The sequence below is a fragment of the Phyllopteryx taeniolatus genome, chromosome 3, assembly GCF_024500385.1.
Source record: "Phyllopteryx taeniolatus isolate TA_2022b chromosome 3, UOR_Ptae_1.2, whole genome shotgun sequence".
Taxonomy (NCBI): Eukaryota; Metazoa; Chordata; class Actinopteri; order Syngnathiformes; family Syngnathidae; genus Phyllopteryx; species Phyllopteryx taeniolatus.
This window is the reverse complement of record NC_084504.1, coordinates 13,539,673-13,560,656: the sequence shown is the minus strand read 5'-3', so window position 1 is coordinate 13,560,656 and position 20,984 is coordinate 13,539,673. Positions and strand designations below refer to the sequence as shown.

General features: G+C 42.0%; 1 protein-coding gene across 4 annotated transcripts; it reads left to right on the top strand.

The window, feature by feature from the left end:
* The first annotated feature begins 572 nt into the window (after positions 1 to 572).
* Positions 573 to 20,912, top strand: malt1 (MALT paracaspase 1). Of its 4 annotated transcripts, none has more exons than XM_061767042.1 (17): positions 573 to 857; positions 1,442 to 1,608; positions 2,411 to 2,532; positions 5,177 to 5,324; positions 8,589 to 8,767; positions 9,369 to 9,465; positions 9,545 to 9,592; positions 12,160 to 12,183; positions 12,275 to 12,319; positions 15,119 to 15,322; positions 15,391 to 15,568; positions 15,676 to 15,747; positions 15,834 to 15,961; positions 17,096 to 17,236; positions 17,410 to 17,567; positions 17,639 to 17,764; positions 18,802 to 20,912. In XM_061767042.1, the coding sequence occupies exons 1-17, from the start codon at positions 709 to 711 to the stop codon at positions 19,195 to 19,197; spliced, it is 2,382 nt and encodes a 793-aa protein (XP_061623026.1). In that variant the 5' UTR covers positions 573 to 708; the 3' UTR covers positions 19,198 to 20,912. The 4 variants fall into 4 exon arrangements, with proteins under 4 accessions (XP_061623026.1, XP_061623025.1, XP_061623027.1 ...); XM_061767041.1 differs by having other exon boundaries at positions 8,568 to 8,767; XM_061767043.1 differs by lacking the exon at positions 9,545 to 9,592 and having other exon boundaries at positions 8,568 to 8,767.
* The last annotated feature ends 72 nt before the right edge of the window (positions 20,913 to 20,984 follow it).

The following is a 20,984-nucleotide window of genomic DNA, read 5'->3' as shown; positions in this document are numbered from 1 at the left end:
AGGTTCTCCTACACCCTACTGAAACACATTACTGACTTTTTCTTTCTTTCCACTCACACACACTACTGAAATATTCTCACACACTACTAACCCCCCTGCAGATCAGGGTGGGGCCACAGTCACACAGATTATATCGAATATATATGAGTATATTTCATCATATTATTTGAGCATATTTAAATTGTTTGAGACTAAGTAGTGTAAGCAAAAAAAAATAATAATAATAATAATTGCTTTGTGAGTGTGTCTGCGCGTATCTCTCAGTAATGTGTATGGCCGTTAAAAAAAAAAATAATCAGTATTGTACATGAGACCGTTTTAATTAGGAGTGTCGAGAAAAAATAAATCAGTAGTATGGTAGTGTTTCAGGCGTATGTGTGAGAGGTCCTCAGGAGGGTTTGTACGTGAATCAAAGCCGTAGTGTGTGAGCGTTTCTGGAGTGTGTGAGAGCTAATCCTGAATGGTGTCCCAGGTTCCCCCCCAACTGCTGATGGCGTCTTCGATTTTTGTCGTCGTGAGCCGTCTTCATTGGTGAGACGATCTTCGCGAAGGCCAACCCAAGAAGTGGGCGTGTCTGCATTAGTTATTTGATTGCTTCTTTTCCGGAAATGAGCCACTTGTCGCCCTTTTCCAAAATGACTTGTTTTTCTTTTTAAAACTCTCCCAAGAAAGAGCGTCCATGACCCAACAACTTCGTGGCTCTACGTCATGGCGGAATCTCTGGAGCGCTCCGCCAAGCTCAACTCACTGAAGGAGCCGGCGTTGAAGAAGCTGTGCGACGTGTTGGACCGAACCCCCGGCAAAGGATGGCGAAGACTCGGGGAGATAGTCGCCGAGGAGCGCCGCTTCAAAATCGGGTACTGTACATAAAAACGAAATAGTGTAGCATCCATTTTCTCAGCCTTACCAAAACTGGAGCCTCTCTGTCACTTCAATAACGTCGTCATGAGAGGTGGCAAAAGTATTCACACCCTATACTTAAAAGTAAAAATACTTGTTTAAAAAAATAGTAGATTATGGCTTACAGACCTTGAGTACTAAAGTTAAAAAAAAAAAAAAAAATTACTGAGGTGTCAAAAGTACTAAGACTGTACTTAAGTACAGATAATTTTGTAAAAAAAAAAAAAAGACTGGTAGAAGAACAGATTAAATTTTTTAAAGCAGAGTAAAAAAAAAAAAAGTACAGACTCAAAAAACCTGATTATTTATTGAGGTGTCAAAATACTAAATGTTAACTAGAAGTACAGATACTTGTAAAAATAAAAAATAAAGGCTCTGGAACAGTAGGAGCACTGATTCAACTCCCGTACTTACTGTAAGTAAAAGTGACATTTCCATAATCTCCCCATTTAACACATTCACTGCCATTGACGGCTTTAGAAATCAAATATCCATGTTAACTGGGAAGGCTGGCAGTGAATGAGTTAAAATGCCTCCACAGTCCAGACGACATGGAGATGTGCTCTCTGAAGGTCCTGCAGCCCGACGGCAGCCCGAGCCGCATGCTGCTGAGGCTCATGGGAGAGCGAGGCTGCACGTGCGGCCACTTGATGGACTACCTCCACATGCTGGGCAACACAGAGGCCCTGCACTGTCTCAAGGCGCCAGGTATGCCCAAAACAAGCTTATCAACAGGCCACAATGTTACTAAAGACTCAACATGAATGATTTGGTATTCGGGAGACTTGAATTACATTTGAACAACACACTGCTACGACTGGAAGAAAACAATAGTAATGCTAAAAACATAGCTGAACTCAACCTCCCCCTTTCGATCTATTAAAACTGGTACTTTTTTGTACTACCTAATCTATAGAATTATGGTCCACTGTTCCGTGTTTAATTGATACCACCAAAAGGTTTATAATTGCTTATGGATAACACCAAAGCACTAAGTTTGTCCAGATGAAGCTCCTCAATTCACTTCAACATAGTTCACTGCCATAATGATGCCACAAGATGGTGGCAAAGCACAGATTTGGGCTGAATGAACCTCCTCAATTAACTTCAACATAGTTCATTGCCACCAAGATGCCATAGGTAAAGTACTGTTGTCAGAACGAAGCTCCCCAACTCACTTTAAGATTGTTCATTGACACCAAGTGCCTGCAAGATGGTGACAATGCACTACTTTTGTCCAAATGAAGCTCCTCAACTCTCTTCAACATACTTCCTTGGCATCAAGATACCTCAAGATGGCAGCAGAAGACTCCTTTTGTTCTGATTGAGCTTCTCAGCGCACTTCAACATAGTTCATTGGCACCAATATGCCACAAGACTGAGGCAAAGCACAAATTTTGTCTAAAGCAGGGGACATGAATTGATACTTACTTGTGACTTGCAAATGTGACTTCATGCTACCTGTGCAGAATGTACACACACGTTTGTTTTTGTTTTTGTTTTTTTCCAGTCTTGCAGATCATCATCCAGCCACAATCGGTGTCGCTGCTGTGCGGTCACAACCTGCGCCTGAGCTGCCACGCTGTGGGCCAGTCGCCGGTGCAGTACCAGTGGTTCAAGTCCAAGGAAGAGGTGAGCCAACCCATTGAGCCTCCTCAAATGGAAAAGGTCCAGTCGTATTTGTAAAATCAAAAGCCAGAGACTCAATGATTACAACCCCTGGCAAAAATGACACTGATCAAAAACAACTTTTATTTTCTAAGATTTTTTTTTGCTGATTCAAGACAATTTTAATGTGCTGAATCCAAATATCACATCGTTTTTGCTCAATCAGATCAACTTTTTTAAACTAAAAAAAAAGTTGTCTTCCCTTCCTGTATTATTTAGTTATGTTTTTGCTGTCTCTTCTGTCACTCCCCATTAAAACCTCGTTCTGGTCGACTGAAAGATTTAGTAAATATCCATCAGAATACAAAGAACCACAGTGGCAGTATAACAATTCCACTGTGGCACAGTAAAACTGTTCCGGCATAAAACGATGCAGGTTCTTAATTCTGCTTGACCTAACAGTTGAACAGGACAGGTTAAAAAAAAAAAAAAACTTTTTGAACTATGGTCACGTTTTTGTTTACATATACAGGTATTTAGAGGTTCAAATAAACGAAGGTTCATGCCCTGAATTTTGAACTTAGACTGGAATCCCCGTGGACCATGATGTTTGCAGATGACATTGTGATCTGCAGTGAAAGCAGGGAGCAGGTGGAGGAACAGTTAGAAAGGTGGAGGCATGGACTGGAAAGCAGAGGAATGAACATTAGCCGAAGTAAGACAGAATATATGTGCATGAATGAGAGGGGTGGTGGGGGAAGAGTGAGGCTACAGGGAGAAGAGGTAGCAAGGGGGGCGGACTTTAAATACTTGGGGTCAACCGTCCAGAGCAATGATGAGTGTGGTCAGGAAGTGAAGATGTTGAGGTTTGGTCTCGGAGTGACCAGGTTGGATAAAATTAGAAATGAGCTCATCAGAGGGGGACAGCCAAGGTTCGATGTTTTGGAGACAAAGTTAGAAAGGGCAGACTTCGATGGTTTGGACACGTCCAGAGGAGAAATAGTGAGTATATTGATAGAAGGATGATGAGGATGGAGCTGCCAGGCAAGAGAGATAGAGGAAGAGCAAAGAGAAGGTTGATGGATGTCGTGAGGGAAGACATGAGGGCAGTTGGTGTTCGAGAGGAGGATGCAGGAGATAGGCTTACGTGTAAAAGGATGACGCGCTGTGGCGACCCCTAAAGGGACAAGCCGAAAGGAAAAGAAGATGCCCTGAATTTTGAACAAGGATGACTTAGCGTTCAGTTTACAGGTACTTACTGTTATAAATGTCTACTATTCAAGTTACAGTAAGCTAAGTTTGTAACATTTGACTAATAAACTGTGAGCAACACTCCGCTCTCCTTCCGTTGACAATCGGCTTGGGGTACGCAATCGACTGGGGGGGCATCGGGCGCGTAGACTCTTAGTCGCATCCCCGTTGGCAGTCATTGACCATCGCACAGAGCGCCATTCGTACAGTACAAACAAAATAGGAAGGTTGTAAAGGGGAAGCGTCCTGGTAGACCAAGGAAGACCTCAAACTGCAAGATAGAAAACATAAAGCAATGCACAACAAAACAAATGGGGGGGAAACTGGAGTCAACGTCTGTGACCGAACTGTAAGAAACCAACTAAAGGAAATGCGATTCACAAAAGCCAAAGGAAAGCCATCCTTAACACCGAAAGAGAAAAAAAAAATAAAAATACAGTAGGCTTTTTTTGTTTTTCACGATTCCATAATTTTTTTCCCTCAGAATTGAGTCCCTATTTCCCCCCCTACTTTCTCTTAAAAAAAAAAAAAAAAAAAAAAAAAATCTGACTGACTTCAACCATTTTCTTTCTTGCTTTTTTTTAATTTATTTTTTATTTTTTTTACTGCTACGGGCAGATCAGATACATTTGGTTTTCAGTCTTTTTGTTGTTCATATTGGAGTGTTTATTTTTGTCCTCAATAAATCACATCCACAAGCTGACAGTGGATCTGCATGGGGTAACCCACTCAGTCAGCGGCTTTTTGTAAACGACGAAGATAAGCCGCAACATATGCTTAGCAGCACAATTTCCATTCTCATGTAGCAAAGAATAGGATGGAAATAAATACAAACCAATTAAAAATACATAAATATAAAATTTTGTATACACTTTAAAATTAAGATGAATGGAATTTAATTCTTTAATTTCAAATTTTCAACAATGTATTTTTACAATAGTATGTGCATTACATTTTATGCTTCCACTGATGAAGACTGCAAATATTTACTTTAGATACCATTTGCACATATTGCTCTTACATAATATAAAAATGTGAGAACGTGTGCAGATCTGGTTTACATGAGATGTCGTGTGCAAGTCTTCCTTATAGTACATGAGGCACTGAAGATATTGGAACTGAAAATGTACCGTATGAACTGTATGAATGTATTAGCAAATACTGATCCATTTATGCCTCCATTATGCAATGTTGTTTTGTACAAACCTTACATTAAAACTTTACAAAAGTTTTAAATTAAAAACGTACAAAAAAAAGTCAAGCTAATAACAAAGTCTTCCAAATAATAAATAAAAGTAAAATATGTTTTTTTTCTAGTTGTATTTTTTTGTTATGAAAAATATAGTCTAATATATTTTGCAACCATAATGCTGTGCGAGTGTTGTCCTGATGTTTTTGCACGTGTGTTCCATTTCAGGTGCCAAACGGCTCATGCCCTGAATTGGCCATCAGTGGCATCCACGTGAAAGACGGCGGCTTCTACATCTGCCGTGTCAACTGCGGCGACACCTTCCAGTTCAGCCAATGGGCTCAAGTGGACGTCCTGGATGTGTCTACGTCATGCGGTAAGCCCTTGACCAAACACAAGCACCATGCAATGTGAAAAGTAGTGGGAATTAACAAAGTACAATTGCTTTGTTACTATCCTTGGATTACACGGTTTCTCACATATACATTTAGTTGTGGCGGCCCGCCACAATTTAAGTTTTGGCCGTCATAAATTGATTTTGGTTGCTACGCGAACTTGTGCCCCCAGGTGCTCCTTCTGTGTGTCTGCTAATGATTCAGACCACCGATTTCCATTATGATACAATACTGAAAATACAGTTCCTCAAATCAATAAAGTATAAAAAGTATCAATATTTAATTTTGAGAATCAATCTTCTGGTATCAGCGGCATCGACTTTTGAGACCGTATCGATCGTTTCCCATACCAGTGACGCTGCTCCAGCTGACGTATAATGGCGTCTTGTCACAGCACGCTCGCTGCTGTTTCTGTTTGTACAGTATTTTCGTTGGGAGAAGCCTACGTACGGTCGTCAGGACCTTTCGAGTTTAGGATTATGCCGCAAAAAGACTATAACAGGAAGCGAGCTAACGCAGCGCAGAGCACGGTGAGTCCCCCACCCCCCCAATGCGAATAATTGTGGATAAAGGTTTCAAAGTTATGTAAATGATCTTTGTGAACCAAATAAGGCTCGATATGAAACTGCGAAAGTCCGTGTCCCAATTCACTTCATACTGGCACGGGACTCATACTGTAAACCAACAAGTTAAGTTCTTCAGTAAAATATGTAAAATCTCAGATTTTGTTACCAGAAATCAAGTTCTCGTTTGTTAACAAATACACTTCTTATATTCAGTTCAAACTCAGTTTTTTCCCCTTAATCCAAACCCCCATGTATGCTGATACTAAGTTAAAGTTATACTGCCGTTATGTTAATTTAAGTACAGCATTTATGAAAAGTAAAAAAAAAAATTTTTAAAAACCCAGAATACATGTAAACACATGCATGCCTTTTGTTACGCTTTGCTTTTATCTGAACATGCATGTTTCCCTTGTCTTAAAATGATACAAGAGGTTTTTAAGGTTCTAAACGTTTGTCAGCCGCTGCTTGTTGCAGACAAACGTCATATTCACAGTAAAATGTTTTGCAGGTATAACTTGAGACACTGTCAATCTCTATTATGTACAAAGCTACGGTATGCCAATTAAGGAAGACTACACACATCATGCATGGTCCGGTACTACCAATGGAAAAGTTTACAGTGTAGAGCTCTGTAATAGTATTTACATGATTCATTTTGTTGTATTTATTTATTTATGCGATTATGTATATTTTTTAATGTATTAGTATTTGAATTTATTATAGATTCCGGTTCTGTGGGAAACACTGGGTAAATTTTTCAGGTATCTGCACTTCATTCGACTATTTAGTTTTCTAGTAAAATATTTTTTCCAGTATCTGCACTTCAGACCATATTTTGACGAAGAAAAGAGATGAAAACTGGTTTTTACAACAGATGAGATTTGTTTGTCCAGGTTAAAATGGGAGTCTAAAGTAACAGCTAGATTACGTGCATGGAATTTAACATAAGGGGGCAATGGGCAGCTCGGGACAGAATTTTTGGATTTCGAAGGGCTGTTGACAGTGACTGCAGTTTTTTCGTTGTTTAACTGAAGGAAATTATTTGTCATCAAGATTAGAATTTCTTCCAAACAGTCTAAAAAAGGCTGCATGGAGTTGCTAGATGTGAGTGGGATGTACAGTCGGGAGTCATCTCCATAAAAATTGAATGATGTATTTACTTTCTTGGTGATATTGCCACGAGGGAACATGTAAAGGCAGAAACGCACGCTCATCTCAGATGGACTGATGCAAAGTGGAAAAGTGTTCTGTGGTCCGACGAGTCCACATTTCAAATTGTTTTTGGAAATTGTGGACGTCATGTCCTCTGGGCCAAAGAGGAAAAGAACCATCTGGACTGTTATGGACACAAAGTTCAAAAGCCAACATCTGTGATGGTATGGGGCTGTTTTAGTGCCAATGGCATGGGTAACTTATACATCTGTGAAGACACCATTAATGCTGAAAGGTACATACAGGTTTTGGAGAAACATATGCTGCCATCCAAGCAACGTCTTTTTCATAGACCCTCCTGCTTATTTCAGCAAGACGATGCCAAACCACATTCTGCACGTGTTACAACAGCGTTTCATTGTAGTAAAAGAGTGTGGGTACTAGACTGGTCTGCCTGCAGTCCAGACCTGTCTCCCATTGAAAATGCGTGGCACATTATGAAATACGACAACGGAGACCCCAGACTGTTGAACAGCTGAAGCTGTACATCAAGCATTGTATTCTGTTTTTATTTATGTTTAACACAATGTCCCAACTTCATTGGAATTGGGGTTGTATTTCATAGACATCCATCCATTTTCTACCGTTTATCCGAGGTCAGGTCGCGGGGGCAGTAGCTTCAGCAGGGACGCCCAGACTTCCCTCTCCCCAGCCACCCCATCCTGCTCCTCTGGGGGGATCCCGACGCGTTCCCAGGCCAGCCGAAAGACGTAGTCTCTCCAGCGTGTCCTGGGTCGTCCCCGGGGTCTCATCCCGGTGGGACGTGCCCGGCACACCTCACCGGGGAGGTGCACGGGAGGCATCCGAATCAGATGCGCCAGCCACCTCATCTGGCTCCTCTCGATGTGGAGGAGCAGCGGCTCTACTCTGAGGTCCTCCCTGACGACCGAGCTTCTCACCCTCTCTCTAAGGGAGAGCCCGGACACCCTGCGGAGGAAACTCATTTCGGCCGCTTGTATCCGGGATCTTGTTCTTTCGGTCACGACCCACAGCTCGTGACCATAGGTGAGGGTAGAAACATAGATCGACCGGTAAAAATTTCATAGACAAGGTCATTGAATTATGAGCTGGGTTATTGAACAAATTAAACTCCTAAATCAAGGTACCACTGTGTCTATACTTGTACATAAGTAGGGTGGGATTCCTGTTGTTTGCCGGACCATGAATAGCAAAAATCCATTGTAATTGCATGGGAGTTCTTTTTTTTTTTTTTTTTTTTTTTTTTTTTAAACCCCCAAAATTCTTGAATAAGTGACCGCCAATGAGTGTTTTTGGTGTAGGTTTCTCCCAAAAAATGAAAAAACAATAAGGAAAACAAATTAATTTTTTTATTATTTTATTTTATTTTTAATCCGCCAATCGGTGAGTCTGCGGGCGCCAAACTGCAAGTGTGTGGGGCTCCTCTCCACAGAGTGTAAGTACTTTTTCTGCTTCTGGATGTGACAGGTGGTTTTCTCCCAAATCCAGGCCAGAACATCCAGTCTTTGGCTGGTCGTCTCAAGGTAGCCGTCCAGCCTCGCCCACAGCAGCTGCTCGTCGGCGCCACCCTACAGCTGGAGGGTGGCGTTGTTGGGCGCCCCATCCCTCGCTATCAGTGGCATCGTGATGGCGCGCCTGTCCCAGATGCCACCAGGAGGAAACTCACCGTGAGCTATGAGAGACGTAATTTAGAATTACCTCTCATGCACACTACTGAATTGCTCTCATCCGCACTACTAAATCCTGACAGTTTTTTCACTCACATACTCTTGTAAAAATGTTCTGCTTACATCCTGTAAACTACTAAAATGCTCTCAAACACCCAACTGAAATGCTGACATAAACACTACTGAAACAATCTCATACGAACTCCTGTTATTCTCTCATACGCACTACAGAAACGCTCTCATGCACAAGACTGAAACACACTCATCAACACTGGAAATATTTCAGTAAATCATAAGTGCATTTCAGTATAAAGTGTGAGAGGATTTTAGATGTGTGTGCGTGTGTTTGTGTGAGTGACGAAAAGAGAGCTTTTCAGTAGTGTATGTGAGCAAAAGAAATTGTGTGAGAGTGTTTCAGTAGTGTGGATGAGAGCATTTCAATAGTGTGTGACGGTCTTTCAGTAGTGTATGAGTGAACAATTTTAGTAGTGAGTGTGAAAGCATTTCAGTAGTGTGTCTGATAGTGTTTCAGTTTTGTGTGCGTGTGTGTGTGTGTGTGTGTAAGAGCATTTCAGTTCACTTCCTTTGTGTTTTTGTTCAGATTCCCAACGCCACGCAGGACCACCAGGGCCGGTATCGCTGCGAGATCATCAGCGGTGGCGAGAGGACGTGGACCAATGAGGTGGAGGTCGTGATTGGTACGTCAGCCGTGCGCTTTCAAACGAAACTTAATCCACAATGACACCTAAATTCTCATTTGTGTTTTTTGGCTAAAAGCTCCAAGGACCCTGGTCCAGATATCAGGAGCAATGGAGTGCTCTGAAGGTAGAGTCGGAAGGAGGACGCAGTTAGTCACCATAGCTGCATGCTCATTTAAAAGGAGACATAAAGTATTGTGCATTTTTTCCCCCACAATTGTATGGAGTTCTCAGGTGTCTTAACATTTCTGTTACATTCTTCACTTTCACTTTAGAGTCTTCACTGAGTAATGAACTACTGTATGCACCACTTATCAGAAGCTAACTGTTAGCAGACGCAAATCTGTGCATCCAACAAAACTCAATGCAGATCTGACCTTATGACCTTGATGATACAAGCAAATCAGCCGCCTTTCGGTGAAATTCGCCGTTTTGAACTCAAAATAGGCCATTTTCGAGTGTCTTGAGTTACAAACATGGTCACAGAACGAATTAAACCCGTAAGTCACCATATGGGACATGCAAGTGTGAAATTATACAACCAAATACATATTTGTGAGCTGTCTATTTCCCAAAATGTGTCTCTAAGAGCTGTTCTCAATGTTGCAAGTTTGTAAGGTCACAGCTAATTCACATTGTCCCTCCCCCACACCTAGTTTCTCTGCCCATGATTTGACAGCGAGGCTAGGGGAACATCTGCCATTTCCAAGCGAAAGCCAAACGCCACGGACACACTATCATTTTGAAGCCCAGCTGAGCCGCAGTATAAGGGGTGGAGTTATTAAAACACTTAGAAAGTGGTTTATATTGTGGGGAAAATTGCGTAATACTCATGTCTCCTTGAGCAACATCTGATATAATGGTTCCATGTGTTCATGGACAGAGGTGGTTAGGGACACGCTACATTTACTCAATTACGTTTACTCGAGTAACATTTTGGATAAATTGTACTTGTCAGAGTAGTTTTAGTGAAGCATACTTTTTTTCACGTCTGCACACAAAGTCTTCTATTGGGCTTCAGGGGCCAATCAAAATGAGTCATAACAGCCACGCTCGACTAATGTTCAAACAACAAACAAAAACAACAGCTTTAACACACAGCGTAGTCTTGTCCCTGGCCAAACTTGGATATTTCAGCCCACTTCTAACTTGAGACAACACGTTGCTATAAGTTGCAGATGTATGCTTTATTCTCTCTCTCTCTCTCTCTCTCTCTCTCGCGCTCGCTCTCTCTCTCTATCAATACGTCTGGCCAGAAAACAGCTTTTTCATTCAGTAATTTCAGTGGATAAAGCAATGTTTCTGGAAGGCCCTATGCATGTTTTTTCTTTTTTTACTTAAACATTGAAATGGTGGCAGCTGTGTGGACTCCCATTGAACATGAGTTTGAATCTGATCTGTTACTTCTGAACGCAGCTATATGCCAGTTATAAAAGGGAGTGCGTCTTTGTCCAACCAGATTTATTTTTCTTTTATTTAAAGTTTATTTAACCAGGTAAAAGACCAATTAAAATAGAACATCTCTTTTACAAAGGTGACCTGGCCAAGAAGGCAGAAAGTTAAACATCAAGTCCAAGTCATTCACATTGAATTTTATTTGTTTTTTATTTTCACCTCTTCTCTCAAAAAGATACAAAAATACATCAGGTGAGTTGTATAAATTTTAGGTCACATTAATGGTGTGGAAAAAGTTTTAAAATGATTTATCTTGGTCAAAATTCTTTCACATCACAAAAACCTGACATTTGAACAGGGGTGTGAATACTTTTTATATCCACTGCTGCCTTTTTCCTGTTTTTGTGATGTCTGGTGAGCCTACAGTAACATTTATAAGAACATTTCTTGGAGCTAAATTTGCCTTAATTTGTGATTTTGATCATATTGATTCTATAAGGATTTTATGTTTTAGATGAAGTGATATTGTACAGCAATATCTGAATTTGCAAATTTCATATTTTTAGTTATTTTTATTTTATTTGATGTTCATGATCTTGATTGGGGGGGGAAAAAAAAAGTTAGGAGTTACTCATTACTTGAGTAGTTTGTTCACTGAGTAGTTTCTTACTCTTACACAAGTAATTATTTGGAGGACTCCTTTTTACTTTAACTTGAGTCATATTATTCTAAAGTAACAGTACTCTTACTTGAGTACAATATGTGGCTACTCTACCCACCTCTGGTCATGGATACACGAGTCCAACACTCACAAGGGTGCATGGGATGAATGAGGGTCACTAAGGAAAAGAAAGGATGAGGCTGATGTCACTTATTCGTGGATATTTTTGGGGCGGAACCTGTCCCCCGTTATTTGCGGAAACCCCTTCTTATTCACTGTATTTGTTTTTGCCTGATACCCTGCTTATTTGCCTTTGTTTTTTTTTTTTAACTGATCCCCTGCTTATTTGCAATTTTTTTCTGGGAAAATAAGTGTCCATTATTCGCTGATTTTCGCTATTGTTGGTTGGGCCTGGTCCCTACTTCCCGTGAAAAGCGGGGTCCACTACATGGATAATAATGCTCACTTTTGATTGACACATTCATAGGGGAATTTTGAGGGCTGTTCTTAAATATTTCAACCCCCTCAAGTTGCAAGCGGCAGCCTTTTCCTTTCACAGTGGCATTTTGACTAATTTCCATAGTTGTGTAAAAATATGTTCTTTACCCAGGTCTTAATTGTTTTGTTCTCATTTCTAGATGATGTTTATGCCATTGGAGGAGGTATTTATATTCATCACACACTAATCTATAGCCATAAGACACATAATTAAAGTACATTTTGACATTACGTGTTGCTGTTTGTGGTTTTTAGGTTCCACTGATTTCCTCCTAAACAGTATTCCTGAGCAACTCTATGGTAAGTGTTGACATGTACTGTATGTATGTATGTACGTACGTATATGCCGTGAAAAAGTATTGGCCCGCTTCTCAAATTCTTATATTTTTGCATAGTTTCCCCACTTTATTTATGACCTTAAACATATCATTAAAACAAATGTGAATATCAGAATCATCTTTATTTGCCAAGTATGTCCAAAAAAACCACACAAGGAATCTGTCTCCGGTAGTTGGAGCCGCTCTTGTACGACAACAGACAGTCAATTGACAGAGAACATAAAGACATTGAGAAAAACAGTCACTGAGCAATAAAGGGTTGCTAGTTATCTGGTAATCCCGGTACAATTATTATTATTATTTTTTGACAATTGTGCAAAAAGATGCAGAGTCCTCTAGCACTTAGAGCAGTTCGAATGACTAATATTACAATAGTCCAGTGCAATGACCATTGTGCAAAGGGCGCCGAGACTTCAAGGAGTGTATGCGGTTTAAAGTGACGAGTAGCGCGATAATCTGGGACAATGTTTATTGTGCAAATGTTGCAGATACTCCTCAGTCAGTGTGCAAGTGGAGCAGATGCTACTGTGGCATGAGTGGCCAGTATTGGTCAACAACAGATATGCAAATAGTGCAGCGTGGTGAGACTACTATAGTGAGTGCACAAGTAATATATAATTGGCCCGACAGAGATGTGACAACAAACTCAAGACAAAAAAAAATTGGCAGCATGTTGCAATGGAATTGTAGGCTAGCTGTTTAATAAGTTGATTGCAAGAGGGAAGAAGCTGTTGGAATGTCTTCTAGTTCTAGTTTGCATTGATCGGTAGCGCCTACCTGAGGGAAGGAGCTGGAAGAGCTGGTGACCGGGATGTGGAGGGTCAGAGAGGATTTTGCACGCTCTTGTCTTAGTTCTGGCAAGGGTGGGTAGGGCGGTACCGGCAATCTTTTCAGCAGTTTTGATTGTCCGTTGCAGTCGGAGTTTGTCCTTTTTTGTAGCAGCACCAAACAAGACTGTGATGGAAGAACAGAGGACTGATTCGATGACCGCTGTGTAGAACTGCCTCAGCAGCTCCCGTGGCAGGCCGTGCTTTCTCAGAAGCCGCAGGAAGTACATCCTCTGCTGGGCCTTTTTGAGGACGGAGTTGACCCACTTCAGGTCCTGAGAGACTGTAATTCCCAGGACCTTGAATGTCTCGACGGTTGACACAAGGCAGCTGGACAGCGTGAGGGGCAGCTGTGGCGAAGGATGCCTCCTGAAGTCCACGATCATCTCTACAGTCTTGAGCGTGTTCAGTTCCAGGTTATGTTGGCCACACCACAGGTCCAGCCGCTCCACTGAAAGTGTCCTTTTCAAATCTGCAGTAGAAGGTATTCATGTCGTTGGCTAGTGTGCTATTGTTCTCAGCTTGGCGTGATCGTCGCTTGTAATTGGTCAGCGATTGGAATGCATGCCAGACTGATTTAGAGTCGGTAGCACTCAACTGTTTTTCCAACTTTGCTGCATAGTTTCTCTTTGCAATGTTAATTTCTTTAGTCAGCTGGTTTCTAGCGCGATTATACACGGCCCTGTCCCTGCTCTATGTGCCTTCCTTAGCTTGACGAAGTTGTTTAAATTTGGCAGTGAACCACGGCTTGTTGTTATTTAATGTGCGAAATGACTTTGTTGGGAGACACACACATCTTCACAGAAACTAATATAGGATGTGACAGTGTCCGTATATTCATCCAGCTTTCATTTCATGTTATTTACATCTAGATGTGTTAAACAACCCAGAACAGAGCACCTTTTGTATGACGCTACCCACTTTTCTGGTGAGCAAAAGTATTGGAACAGACGTTATTAAATTAAAGTGAATAACATTGAATATTTGGTGGCATAACCCTTACTTGCAATAACTGCATCAAGCCTGCGACCCATTGACTTCACCAGACTGTTGCATTCTTCATTTTAAATACTTTTACAGGCCTATGCTGCAGCCTCTTTCAGTTCTTGGTTGTTTCGGGGGGTTTCTCCCTTCAGTCTCCACTTCAGGAGGTAAAATGCATGCTCTATTGGGTTAAGGTCTGGTGATTGACTTGGCCAGTCCAAGACCTTCCACTTTCCCCCCTGATGAAGTCCTTTGTTGTGTTGGCAGTATGTTTTGGGTCACTGTTTTTTTGCATAATGAAGCTTCTCCCGATTAGTTTGGATGCATTTTTCTGTAAATTACCAGACAAAATGGTTTTGTAGACTTCAGAATTCATTCTGCTGCTACCATCATGAGTTACATCATCAATAAAGACGAGTGAGCCCGTTCCAGAAGCAACCATGCAAGACCAAGCCATGACATTACCTCCACCATGCTTCACAGATGAGCGTTTGTGTTTTTGTGAATAAAATAATAAAATAAAAGGTGCTCTGTCCTGAGTTGTTTAACACATCTAGATGTAAATACCATGTACCATGCTGTTGTCCGTATATGCACATTTTCTACAGTGTGAGTATTCATCCTAAGGTGTTTCCACTTACATATTGGGTGAAGATCACATTGTTAAAATGTCACAAAATTGTTTTCCTTTTTTCTGGCACTTTTAGTTTATGATCAATTTCAACCATTAACTAATCATAACTAAGAAAGCAAAGAACCACTGGTGAACAAAATACTGCCCTCAAGAAGATGATTCGTGCAATGCATGTATTCCATCGTATTCATCTTTTTTCAAGGAAAAAAAAAATCACACGGATGATGTAGTCTCCTGAATTCAAAAGTATTACATACTTGGCGGTAAGTGTTAAAGTTTAACCCCTCCGTGTTAACAACCCACCCCCCATCCCCAGCTACGGACAAAGTGGCACTGCTGATAGGCAACCTGTCCTACCAGAACCACCCACAGCTCAAAGCGCCCATGGTGGACGTGTATGACCTCACCAACGTGCTGCGGCAGCTGGATTTCAAGGTGGTCTCCCTGCTGGACCTCACTGAGTCAGAAATGCGCAACGCCGTTCACCAGTTCCTGCTGCTGCTCCATAAAGGAGTTTACGGTAAATTTCCAGGAGGTCGGGGTCTCACACTCATGATGTCATGGTGATATAAGGGTTCGTCTCAGCAGGCTTGCTGTACTACGCTGGGCACGGCTATGAGAACTATGGCAACAGTTTCATGGTGCCAGTGGACGCACCTAATCCATACCGCTCGGCCAACTGCTTGTGCGTGCAGAGCATCCTCATGCTGATGCAGGAGAAGGAGACTGGTCTCAACGTCTTCCTGCTGGACATGTGCAGGAAGAGGTGAGTCCTTGTGTCACAGCGTGAAAGGTGAACTGCAATATAGCTGTGATTCACTGCATATGCATGGGCTCTTCAACCAGCAGTGTAAATCCATCCTTACTTTCCAGGAATTTCCATGACGACAGCACGCACAACGTCATCTTGAGGGTGACGGCCAACATCGTCTTCGGATACGCAACGTAATTTTGAAGCCTGCTTCCGTTCTGCTGTCTATTATTCTCACAGTAGGATTTAAAAAATAAATAAATAAAAAGTGTTCTCAAAGGTGTCAAGACGCCGAGGCCTTCGAGCTGAGCTCCAGCAGCTTCACCAACGGCGTGTTCGTCAAGTTCCTGAAGAAACGCCTCCTGGACGACGAGAAGATCACTGTGGTGCTGGACAGAGTTGCAGAAGGTAAGAAAATATTAATGAATGATACCATAGTGCTATGAATGAATAAATAATAATCAAAACTAATGACAATTTGACAATATTAGGTACACTTGCACAGTGCACAAAGATGGTAATGCTTGCTTTTTCATTGACCCATTGATAGAAAAGTCAATTATACAAATGTAGAATTGTTTGTAAAAAGGTATGTAAGTTGAAAGGTTTCTATTATTCTGGTCACCATAAGAAGCCATACAAGTGCATCTCCCAAAATTTTAATATGGTGGAAAAATATATGCTTTGTAAAGCGCTTTGGGCACTGTGATAGTGTAAATAAAGAGCTATATAAGTGCAGTCCATTTACCATTTATTTCAGTAGTTCAATTCAAAAACTAATATTTGTATACTATACGGTACTCACTACACAGGGAGTGAAATATTTCATGATTATTTTGACAATTACAACTTAAAGCTAACTGAAAACCCACAGTTCACCATCTCAAGAAATTAAAATGTTCCATACTCAGGGCATTGAATCGATCGCAACTGGACTGTTGTGTTTGTCTTTGAAGATGTTTCTTCTTCCATCCGAGCAGGCTTCATCACTCCATGCAACAAGGATTTGTTAGGACACACTAGCCAATGTTTGTGTGGAAAACTCAACTATTTATGCTCCAACTTAGAGGCATGCCCCACACTCCGGATGAAATTATTCTTTTGGAACGCAAAAAAGGGGGGAAATCGTTAAGCTGCCTGGACGAGAGGCCACTGTCAGGCCACCAGAGTTGTTGGGTGGAAACTCCCTCATTAATATTCCATTTTGGCAGTAGAACCATGTGATCAGTAGCGGTTTCTGATATGGTCAGCCGACATGGGCAGCATTCTGTGGTGGGGCGGGGCAAACTATTTCCCCCTTTTCCACTTCCTTTTAAAGATGTACATTTTTTGCCTTTTTAGTTTGCTGTTATACAGAACACTAGATAACAACTACCACTATGATGTAGTAAAAATAAATAATAATGAACTTACTGTTACTGTCAGTAAAACCTGATATTTATAATCTTCAAACAGCTCTTGTATTAAGATTGTGCAGGTGTACCTAATGTTATGGCCAGAAAGTATGAAGTTGGCTGAGCAGTCGTTCCCTGTGGTACGCAGACATGGGTCAATTTGACGCCACCAGGGGCAAGCAGGCGCTGGAGATCCGCAGCAGCCTGTCAGAGCGGAGGGCCCTGACAGACCCGGTGCTGCCCGGTCCTACTGACCTCCTCCACAGTCAGCAGTGGGCCAAAGCTCACGGTGAGTTACCTCTCACACTGTCCTCCCGCATTGCTTGGAGGCATTTTTATTTATTATATCCCAGTCTGCACACCCCTTTAAATGCTTTTTTTTGTGATATAAAAAGATGGGACCAAGATAAATCTTTTCAAGACTTTTTCCACTATTAAAGTGACTTCACTTTGTGCTTACAGAGCTTCCCGAGAGCATGTATTTGGATTTTGAGTGCGGCGCTCAGATCAAGTTGGGCTTCGCCGCCGAGTTCTCCAACGTCTTGGTCATGTACACGCACATCGTTCGGAAACCCCCCGACCTCTTGCTATGCCAAGCGCATGTCACAGACTTCCCACAGGTCGGGAATCGCATCAATGAACGCAACGTATGACAAGTTTGTGCCTCATTGGACCGCACTTCCCTTTTCAGGAGCTGGACGTGGACCCTAAGGAGATGAATAAGACCACTCCGGAGGACACGGGCGTCTACCTGCTGTCCAGCAGCCTGCCGCAGCATTGCCTCTACACCAGACTCTGCTCATTGCAGAAGCTCAAGGTGAGTTAACCACTTCCTGTCGTGCTTATTACGGGACATAATAGAGATTATGACTATATATAATGGGCATAAAAACTCCATTACAAATGCCTATGTGGTGATTAGGGAATGAGTGAATGGCTGGTGATGATGGTCTGTGTTATAATGTCATCTCCCACTCCTCCCACCAGATGGAGCCTCACAATGAATTGATCATGATTTCCAAGTTGTCTAATTCTTTACATTCTTTACATGTTATTATTCTATATTTTTATAAATTATAATACGGTGGACCCCTTCTATTCACAGGGGATAGGGACCCGGACGGACTGCAAATAGCGAAAGGATAGGTCCGTGGATAGTTGACGCCCATTATAACTGCATTGAAAAAATAATCTATTATTATTATTGTATTTTTTTACAAGAAATTCTTGAATAAGTGAGGATAAACTGCTCATAAGCATTTTGGGGGTTACCCCCCCCCCCCCCCTCCAAAAAAAAAAAAATTCAAAAACTAAAAGAAAAAACTAAGATAAACAGAAGAAATTGAAAAACAATTGGATCAAATTAAAGGAAAACCCATGGAATCGCAGGTATTCGGGGGTCCACTGTATTATACAGTTCTATTTTACTTATTAATAAACATGTTACAAAAGTTTTGGTTTTATTCAGGGGACGGAATAGATTAATGATATTTCTTTTAATTTCAATGGGGAAAAATGATTTGAGATAAGAGTGTTTTAAGTTATGGGCGTGATCATCAAAGGAACTAAACTCGTTAGTCAAAGCAACACTGTCATATCACAGTGAAGCTCTGCATATTGTTCGGCTTTTCGCGAAATGTTTTTGGGGCTCCTATCTGTCTTTGTGCTCAGGTTCAAGCCATGTCTCATGTAAATATATTGCTTTGGCGCCATGTGCTGGCATTGTGGTGCCAAGCACCTCAGTTGAGCTAAGGGAACAAGCTCCATTTGTCTAATAGAAAACAAAAGTGCTTTGTCGCCATCTTGTGGCATCTATGACAGTTACAAGCTTATGAGTTACTTGTTGTCCACCAGGAGGAGCTGGTATTCAATGTGTGCCTCCGGGGCGCCACCGCAGCCATGGACGCCGACGACAGCGTCTGCTGGACCGAGAGCGTCGACATCGGCAAGCCGCTGATCGCCCGCCTGGACCTGCATCAAGCCACGCGGCCCAACAGCTGCCTGCTGACGTGCCCCGTGCCCCACAGCCCCAATCGCAACCCCGTGGCCCGGCACCAGCACCAGCACCCGCACCTGGATCATCCCCCGGGTCAGGACCACAGCCGCCTAGCGCCCCAGCATCGCCGGCCGGACATCTACGAGCATGAGCAGATGGGGGCTTGCGGCTCCAGCATCCCCATCGAGGCCAGCGACGACATAGATGAGCTGCAGACGGCGTTCATCAACAGCCTGCAGCTCCGGCATCCTTGAGACGGGCCGTTAAACCAGTAGGAGTACAGTAGCCCCCCCACTAAAAATGTTTACAATTGCCTATAGTCATAGTTTAAACTACAGTAATCTCCCCCAAATTCAAGGTTCATGAGTCACAAATTGATCTATTCACATTTTTTCTGTGGAACCTGTCCTCCGCTAGTTGCTGAAAAACTCTCTGCTTCCTGTACAGTTTTGTAAATGTACAGGTACTGTACTTACATACCCATCTATTTACCTTCTTACAGTGCTATGAAAAAGTATTGGCCCCCTTCTCAAATTCTCATATTTTTGCATAGTTTCCCCACTTTAATGATTAAGATCATCAAACAAATGTAAATATCAGACTTAAAATGCTGTTTTTAAATGGTGATTTCATTTTAAAAACTATTCAAAATTACCTGTGCAGAAGGACTGACTAAGCCAGACACATACACAATTAGGCTGCACAATTTATCAAATGTTTATCATCGAGATATTGACATCATGCACACTAAACTTATCGCCAAGACAACCTGAACTAAGTTAATTAAGATGTGGTAACGAATTACATCTTGTAGCTATACACGTTTATTTATCAGAAGTCATATTGCATAATTGCAGTTTTTTCTCATCTTGTGCAGGCCTAATACACACGGGAATGAAATTACTGATGGTTGTGGTTGCTGATGAACCTATGTATATGGGATGGGGCATGTACAGACAAATTAATTAATTAAGATATTTATTCATATTCACTTAGTAGCAGAGCCAGCTCCATGACAGTAACAGTTGATTTTAAGCAGAAAATAGCATTTAGCAGTAAGCACGACGACACGACGAGGTTATAGTCGGCACTTCTCGCCATTAACAAGCAAACTATCCATCCATCCATCCATTTTCTGAGCCGCTTCTCCTCACTAGGGTCGCGGGCGTGCTGGAGCCTATCCCAGCTGTCATCGGGCAGGAGGCGGGGTACACCCTGAACTGGTTGCCAGCCAATCGCAGGGCACATAGGAACAAACAACCATTCGCACTCACAGTCATGCCTACGGGCAATTTAGAGTCTCCAATTCATGCATGTTTTTGGGATGTGGGAGGAAACCGGAGTGCCCGGAGAAAACCCACGCAGGCACGGGGAGAACATGCAAACTCCACACAGGCGGGGACGGGGATTGAACCCCGCACCTCAGAACTGTGAGGCTGACGCTCTAACCAGTCGGCCACCGTGCCGCCACAAGCAAACTAATGTTAGTCAAATTATCAATTTCACTTAAAGCATCACAAAGTATCTAACCTAACTTAAAATTCTATTAATAAGGTCTTTGGTGTTTGTCGATATCCAGCTGTTGAGGGCCGGTCTCAGCGCGGCTTGTGCTGGCAACGGACTCCTGTGTGGCGGTACGACCACGCCCCTTTCTGTTTTATTCTTGTTGGTCTTGTGGCAGTGCCGAGCCACTGGCCCATCGGCCCACCGGGGATATCCCCGGTCTGCCCGTACGCCAGTCCACCCTTGGGCATTTTACATGTTGACCTCCTTCCACCTTTCTCAACTGATTCAAACCATTAAAGTTATTTTCAGTATATTATACTTGACCATTTTTGAAACAGGCAAATTTCGGCAAGGCTACAAATGTAGTGTAACGTGTTTACATTTTTTAAGAGACCTGACAATTGTTTTAAATTATGAAAAATACTGAGTATGTCTCCTTTAAATAAAGAAATGATAAAGTGCCCGCTTTGCGTGAAAAATGATGAAGTTCCTTAATGCAATTGGTCTTGTACTGCACTTCAGTGGTCACTCCCTC